Genomic DNA, 8,712 nt, shown 5'->3' on the forward strand with positions numbered 1-8,712 from the left:
CTAGAGGCAAGATCTATGGTGAATTAGAGAAATGAGCTTGAATTGCAAAGGTAATTTGATCCAATTCATTGATTAATTGAAATTTGGGGATTTTTCTCTTCAAATTGCTTGGATGATTACTACAATGCAAGCTAGGTAGATTCATCAAATTCTTAAAGCTAGATTTGATGAGATTGAATAGTTGCATTGTGTGAATCAATAGAAGATAATTTAAGATTAATTGAATATATGATTTGAATTGATATCTTAGATTAAATGACCTAATTTGAAGAGAAATTAGATCTAGACCTAAAGCTAAATCAAAAATTGGTTTAGATGAAAATTAGATCTCAACATCTATTCACCATGGAAATTGTTTTCTAGAAAATCCTAACTCTGAGAATTTCATCTCCTATTAATTTTCTTTTATTTTTCTTCTCAATTTTAGACCATTGTCAAATTGATTTTTCATCATGAATTTTCAAATCAATTTCACTTGACCACAATCATTTCTTATCCTCTCATTCAAGCCTTAATTACCGAGAATAATCTATCCTAGTGAACGACACCTAAAAACCACTACACTACGGTAGTTTGTACTAAAACCATTTTTTATTGGGTACAGGCTCCTCTAGAATAGTGAATTAGGTTATAAGTTTTGTTTTGATCCAACAAATGACGAAAAAATCCAAGCGATCAATTTCATACTCAGAATGAGGGATAAACATTTTACAATATGAAATTTTCTTTTGATTTACAAGAAATTTCCTTTTATGGGACTTTCTGTTTTTTTTCTAGGAATATTATAGTATATTGTGATGAGGATATGTATTGGTGATATTTGAAAAATAATTTTTTAGAAAGTTATTCTTAATATTGTCATCTCCCACAAAAGGAAAAATGAAATATATTTCATATCATGTTGGAGTTGGTTTGGAATGTTAGAATTAACAATGAAAATTTAATTTGATTTTTTATTTATTAATGTAAATGAATTGTTTTTTAAATTTTAAATAGGAATGAAAATTTTTATAATTATAAAAATGATCAAATCTTATATTTTGATTTTTTTTTTTTTATTCTTTTACATGGTATTATGGTTAATTTCTCATCTTGTTCTATTCATATTTTTTCTATTCTTAAAATATGTTTTTGTGTTTTTTGTTTTTAACTTCTTTTCTTATTGTTCTTATATGTGTTGACCAAAATTTATAATTTCCCTTTCAAGGTTAGAAAATTTCTATAAAATCCTTTCATTACATAAACTTTTCCAATTCCTTCCATAAAACTCTCTTTATTTATTTATTTATTTTTAAGAAGATGTTTTATAATTTTCTTTTGATTTTTAATGAAATTTCCTTTAATCAGACTGTTTTTTTATATTTCTAAGAAGATATTGGTTGATCATATTTGGAAAATAATTTTTGAGAAAATTATTCTCAATATTGTCATCTCCCACAAAAGGATTCTAAAAATATGTTTTATTTTTACCTTTTTTTCTTATTGTTTTTATATGAATTGACCAAACTTTGGAGTAATTTGAAATTGATGATGAAATTTTCCTTTTAAGGTTAGGAAATTTCTATAAAATCCTTTTATTACAAATTTTTTTCCAATTCCTTCCATAAAGCTCTTCCTTTTCTCCATTTTTCTTTATTTTTTGAAAAAGATGTTTGATAATTTATTGATCTAAAGAATATTAAAAGTAAAAATTTAAAATATTGAATATCTTTTCCTTTGATGTTTTTAATTTTTTATTATTTTTATTTGAAAATATTTTTCATATCCAAATTTTTTTATTAATTATTTTAATTAGAAAAAAGAAATATCAATTGGAGTTATGATTGAAAAATCAATAATTTTTATGAAAAGTTCTTTAATTCTTTCTCGTACTATTTTTTTCTCTTGATATTTTTTAATAATGAATTAGGTTTTTTGTCTTATATACACAATTTTCATGCTTGTTATAATATCAGGTCGTATTATATTAGTAGTCGAAAACATTTTTATATTTTGTTACTAAAATTTTATTTTATATAATTGAGATGAAATTTAATGGACATTGCTATTTCACAAAATGAACATTAAGAAAATATTGAAATTAAGAAAATCGTTCCAAGAAATAAAAACATATATATAAAAAGAATCAAATGTTAAAAATAATTTTTAAAAGCGTAATGAAATATAAAAAATAAATTTAAAAAGTGCAGATTTTAAGTGGAAGATTAGTATTTTCTAAAATTTTAGATTTATATTTTGATTTCGTAGTTTTAATTTATTTTTTATTTTCTTGAATTGTTTTTATTTAAGTTCAAATGTGACTACTTTGTTATGAGATTCATTAAAGAGATAATTATTGATTCTACAGTTATTGCATTAAGGTTTTACTCATTTAATGAATTGTACATAGTTTCATACTTCCAACTATTGTGGTGATATTAGTGTTATTCTCATTTGATTTCATTTTGATGATAAAAAAACATATTCTTAAGTAGAATTTGATGAAATTAGAGGAGAATTGACTATTTTTTGTTATGACTAATCATGAATCATGTTGATGTATCGTGATCATGTATGGTGAGTCCCTTAGTTGTATGATATTACTTATTCTTTACGAACTATTTTTTATATCAAAATGGGAAAAAGAAAAAAAGAAAACATTAGTACTTAGATTTGTTTATTTTTTATAACATTAATTAATTTTTATTTTCAATAAGAACTCTAAAACTCATTAAACTATGAAATGTAGAATACACTCTTGGGAGGACAATATGAAGAATAAAAAGAAAGGAGAAAGAGGTAACAAGATTTTTGGTTTTTAGATGTGACTCTTATGTCATACATTATAGAACATAAACGTTACTTTATTTGGTATTGAGAATTTTGGGTTTTTGGATCCAACTCTTGTGTCATTTTATGGTTAGCCGGTTTTATGCATATGAAATGCAAATATACATGAATGTTAGGATGCTTAACATTTTTAAATTATGTTTTAATGTGCATTCACTTTTCTTTTTTAGTTTTGGTGGGTTTGATGTACTACCGTTTTGTACATTTGAGATACAAATATTAGATGATGTAATGTATTACAAGTTAATCCATAAGCATTACGAAAATATAAGTTAAATGTGATATGATTATTATATTTATGGACAAAACATGCACAGGTTGATCTTATTTATTAACAGGCTAATCAACCAAAAACAACCATATCTTCCATAATCATTTACAATAATGTGACACAACAACTCAAAGGTGATTCATTTAACATGACACCATAAATCAAAGGTTATGCATTTAATACAACACCTTATATTTAAGCATCACTAAAAGTATATGGTGTTGCTTCTGAATGTGTCACTATTTATCTACTTTGGTGTCGCTTCCAAATACGTCACCAATTGGTACCCTCTATGGTGTCAATAGATAAAATGATGTTATGTTGTAGCGACACCCTATGTTTACAGTAACTCATTATAAATGTCTACTACATATTTTTCCTTGTAGAGCTAGCTTGGTTGTATTTGCATTGAATATTTATATTATCTCGTAGAATTAAGTTGATTTAAAATGGGTTAAATTCATTTTATTGCTTTTATTCTAAAAAAATATTTCAAGTTAATATTTTACAACCCATTTATTTAATAAAAAAAGAAAAGTTTCACATGAGGAAAAATTGAAACATGGGAAGGGCAAAATGCTTGATTATCCTTAGGCTAATGGGATAGATGATCAGGCGATCTGTCGACCAATGAAGTTGGGAATTGTCTCAAATTACTAATTGATATAGATTCTTTGTTATAAATTTTTTTTATATTCATATGTCATTGTAATATTAGTTTCCTTATATAATAACAAAAATTATTAAGTTTACAAATATTCTAGGTTATAAGAGGGAAAAGTTATGAGATGAAGATGGACTTATAAAGACAATATATATGTAGTGGATAAAGATATGGAGAAAAATGAGAGATACATGATAGAACGAAAGAACTCATGGTTAAGGGTATAAATATAAGGAGTGGAATGATTTTATCTCATTTATGAATGTAGGCATGTTTGGTCAAACTACATTAAAACATCATGTATCTTATATGAATTATTTTATCTTTGTGTTTTTGAATTAATATTGTTTATATTAAAGCATTCGTTGACACAATAATATTGTGTTGGGAAATGGTTAGTAGATTAATATTAATGCAATAGTTAGGTTGACAATTTTATTCCAAAAATCACTGATTTGGATCAACTTAATTTCCTTTAAGACTTATACACCTCAAGAGCCAATTAAAGGGTTAAATAAGCAAAATTTAGAAAGTACTAAGGCAAGAAAACTATTTTCCTTGAACTATATTTGATTTCAAAAAAGTATTAAGGAAAGATAAAAATATTAAGAAAAATTATTTTCTTATATTTCGATTTATTATGAAAAATACAAAATAAAAAACAAATATAATTAAAATTAATTAGACATTTATATATTTTTAAATTATTTACTTTTTATATAGAAAAGTTAATACAAGTGAAATGAGTCTAAAATGACATTTATTGACTTTAAATCTTTTTTTTATTTACCTTCACTTTCTCTTTTCCTTATATTTTTTTCTTTATTTTATTTCCCTTACATTTTTATTCACATTTTCCGGAACCAAACATAACCTAAAACATAGTAGATGGCAACCGAAGAGGAAAATGTTATATAAGTCATCTAATTTGAAATGGGATTTTAACCATGAGTTAATCTTATTATTTTTTATTTTAAAAGATTTTTCAAATATTTACCCATCCATCCATTTATTTAATGCAAAAACGAAAATAAAAAAGAGTTTTACATGAGATGTGCAGGGCTAAAATGGCAAGATGCTTCGTCGTCTATGGGTTGATGGGATAAATGATCAAGTGATCTGTTAGCCTTAACATGAATTGAGGTATTCCCTGATGAGCGCATGATGATATGTCGGAGGACATAAAGGATGATGTAGGTGCCAGCCGATATTAGACACTTTAAGAGTGTATATTCAGATGAGGTAAAACCATGTACAATATGTTTCAAACTTAATAGATTTTATTAGGGTTATGTTTTATATCTATAGGGCTTCAAGAAACCTTGGAGGTAGTTTAGAATAGAGTAACAGTGCTATAAATAGAGAGTTTACATAAAAACTCGTATTTCAAACCTTAGAAAAAAAAAAAACTGACAATCCCCCAACAGATGACAGGTGAAACTTCAGTCCGACAAATCAGATTTAGTAGCTCACCACCTGAAAAACAAATACAGAGTACTCCATCAAATTAAGTATGATATGATCAGGGTTAAGCATGAAGCAAATCACTGATACATGGAAACAGTTATTTTGGTTTGAAAGGTTGTGGATGGATACCTGTTCAAGTCCGATGTTGTCTTCTTTCCCATTTGCATTTCTTTTGCAGACGTGCGACATTCACTGTGATAACCACCATCACTCTATCTTTCATCTCATCCAGGAACCGGAAGTAGGCTCGCCTCCAAGACCTATTTATTATCAAAGAGCCAAAAACTGCCCAAAATCCCACCACAAATCCAGGCCCCATGCTGACGTAGAACCACCTCATTTCAAACTCATCTTCATGTTCATCATCATGATCTTCATTACCCACCCTGGAAGAATCAGTAGTAGCTTCATCATCGCCTGGGCACTTCATCGGCAGAGGATCCCCACAGAGTGCAAGGTTATTCCTGTATATGGATGGGTCATTGAAGGTTTGGAACTGGTTGCTTGTTGGAATTATACCAGATAGTCTGTTGTAAGATAGGTTCAAGTGATTCAAGAAAGTCAGAGAAATCATGCTTGGTGGAATCGGGCCAGAGAGCTGGTTTCTTGAGAGGTCCAGAGTTTCTAATTGACTTAAGCCCCCAATGTCCTCTGGTATATTTCCTGTAAAATGGTTTATGGACAAGTTCAAGGTGCCAAGTCTTGAAATATTTCTTATTTCAGGCAACTTTCCCGATAAATTATTGTCTGAAAGATCAATGCTCTTCACAAGATACAGAGTACTCTGATATATGAGTTCTCTTCCTTTCACCACAACTGACAATCGCCCCTCGTATCTCTCATCGCTGATTTCAGTAGCCATGCCACTCAAATTTCCCAAACAAGAAGGAACGGATCCTGACAGATTATTATGTGCAAGGTCCAATATATGAAGATGGGAAAGATTGCACACTTGGGAGGGAATGTTTCCATCAAAGAAGTTTGATCGCAGACGTAGAATCAACAACGATTGCATCTCTCCTATCCATGATGGAAGGTTTCCTGATAATCTATTGTCGCCAAGGTCAAAACTATCCATGTCCTTGCAATTCTGCAGTGAAGAAGGAATTTCCCCTGTAAGTTTGTTGCTACTCAGCATCAAGAACGTAAGTGAACTCAGGGTGCCCATTGAGCTAGGGATCTCACCAGATAGGCTGTTATTTCCCATATCAACCATTTTCAAATCTGGTTTATCATTCCAAATCAAAGGAATTTCACCAGATAAATGATTATTTGAGAGAATCAGACTTGTCAAACCCGTAATCTTACCTAGAGACAAGGGAATGGTACCATTTAGAGAGTTCCAAGAGACATCAAAATTTGTCAACCACGGCATGGTTTTGCCAACATCCCGAGGTATTGGTCCAGAAAATAAATTCTCACTCAAATACAATGAACTCAGATTAGAAGAAAAGTGTGGGAAAGGACCGTGAAAGCGGTTGGAGCTCAAATCCACAACAGCATTTTCTGTAAATTTCAATGAATTTGGGACCTTCCCGCTCAGTTGATTATTTGAAAAGTCCAGTACGTCGAGCTGCAAGTCTAACTTCCAAAACCAATCAGGTATGGAGTCTGAAATCCTAGCATTGATAAGCACTATTGTCTTCAGCTGGTTTTGGGTTCTCAGCCATGCAGGAAATTTGGGACCTAGATGGCATGCTTGGAGTTCCAGGTAATTGAGTTTAAAAGGAGGAATCCATTTAGAATTCACATTAAAGACCAAGGTGATGTTTGGAGATGACTTCTTGATTGACAACTCAATTAAGCTTGTGAGATTGGAGAAATGAGACTCTGTCACAACACAAACCCATGGATTCTCTGACAGATCCGCTGCAACCAATGCTGAGAGTTGGCCCACACTCTCTGGAATTATCCCATTCATTTGATTTTCAGAGATGTAGAATTCTTGCAAGGACGACAAATTTCCAATGGTGTTTGGAATTGACCCCACAAATGAGTTGCCCCACAGATGAAGAGACTTTAGGTTCTTCAGGTGTCCCAAAGAATTAGGAAGAAACCCATCCAGTTTATAATTGAACCCCAAATCCAGAGACTCTAAGCTACTACTGTTTACACACTCGGACAACCCATCTATCAATTCAGTTATCTCTCCACTAATACTGTTGAAAGATAGTTTGAGAGTTCGCAAGTTGCAAAGCTTTCCTAAGTTTCTTGGTAAGTGACCTCCAATCAATATATTAAAAGACAAATCAATGTATTCAAGGGAAATCAAGAAACCAAATCCTTCAGGAACACTGCCTTGAAGACTGTTGGAGTTGAGATCAAGGTATGCAAGACTACTAAAGTTGAACAACCAGTGAGGTATCGACGAGTTGAAGCCATTGTTGGAGAGATCGAGCACCGAAAGTGAGGTGACATTACCAAATGGAAGAGAGAGATCAGGAAGGGAAGACAGGCCACATCCAGGTAAGCGTAGTTCCAAGAGTGAAGAAAGGGAGTTAACAGCTCGATGCCAATAAGCTGCAGCCTTGCTAAAATCTATATTTCCCAAATTAAGGTGTCTCAGAGAAGAAAGACCTGATAACCAGTGCAGGTCATTCTCAACTGATTCAAGAGAATAAGAGTTGAGATCAAGATAGAGCAAGCTAGAAAGGTTCCCTAGGTGGGGTGGGATAGTTCCACCGAAGGATGCTCCTGAGAGATTGAGATATCTCAACCTCTTGAATGATCCAATGAACTTGGGGATTTTGAGTCCTCCAAAATTGTTCATGCTCAAGTCCAAGTACCTCAAATCTTTCAAATCAAGTAAAGAATGACTTATCTCGCCGCCAAATGCATGAGCTGCTCCATAGTCATCCGTACCTTCATTGTCGGGGTCCGGACTTCTAGCATACCGGTTGCGGAGTTTGAGCTTGATGACTCGACGTGGCCTTGAGCTGCACACCACACCACTCCATCTGCAGCAATCCATGCCAACCCAGGAAGAGAGCCTGTCGGAAGGATCAGTAAGACCTTGTTTGAAATTAACAAGGGCTTTTCTCTCAATTTCAGTGCAGCTGGCATTGAGAACGCCATTGCAGGAACCAAGTTTAACAGTTTCAAGATGGAGAAAAGTGGAGGAGAGGAAAATAAGCAGAAGGAAATGAATGGAGGCATTGATATCAGCCATGTACGATGATATTGCAGCCAGAAGTTCTATGTATGGACTCCACAAAATAATGATAAAATGCTTTTTGTAAGCCAGTTGAGATCATGTGTGGAGGTTTAGATATAAATACCATTCATCCCCTCGGCAAAAAATCCCTCTCTATCATTACTCATGATGAAATAAAATTCAATTAATTATTCAGAAAGTAAAATTCTTCATATGGATATAAATATTATTTGACATTTAGTCTTCACTTAAAATATTAATATTGACATATCTCAAAAAGCACGCTATGATAAATAAAAAAGGAAGAGAACATTTTCTAAGCATTAG

At 31.5% G+C, this 8,712-nt stretch overlaps 1 protein-coding gene across 1 annotated transcript; it reads right to left on the minus strand.

The window, feature by feature from the left end:
- Nucleotides 1–5,024: 5,024 nt before the first annotated feature.
- LOC117929630 (receptor-like protein EIX2) lies at nt 5,025–8,490 on the minus strand. The gene is made up of 2 exons (XM_034849980.1): nt 5,361–8,490; nt 5,025–5,240 (listed from the first exon to the last, which is right to left on the minus strand). Exon 1 carries the CDS (start codon nt 8,398–8,400, stop codon nt 5,365–5,367), a length of 3,036 nt encoding a protein of 1,011 aa, XP_034705871.1. The 5' UTR covers nt 8,401–8,490; the 3' UTR covers nt 5,025–5,240; nt 5,361–5,364.
- Between the last annotated feature and the right edge of the window lie 222 nt (nt 8,491–8,712).

This window comes from Vitis riparia, chromosome 14 (assembly GCF_004353265.1).
Source record: "Vitis riparia cultivar Riparia Gloire de Montpellier isolate 1030 chromosome 14, EGFV_Vit.rip_1.0, whole genome shotgun sequence".
Taxonomy (NCBI): domain Eukaryota; kingdom Viridiplantae; phylum Streptophyta; class Magnoliopsida; order Vitales; family Vitaceae; genus Vitis; species Vitis riparia.

Coding starts and splice junctions, on each gene's coding strand:
- LOC117929630 (XM_034849980.1), bottom strand. CDS start 8,400: ATGGCTGATATCAATGCCTCCATTCATTTCCTTCTGCTTATTTTCCTC.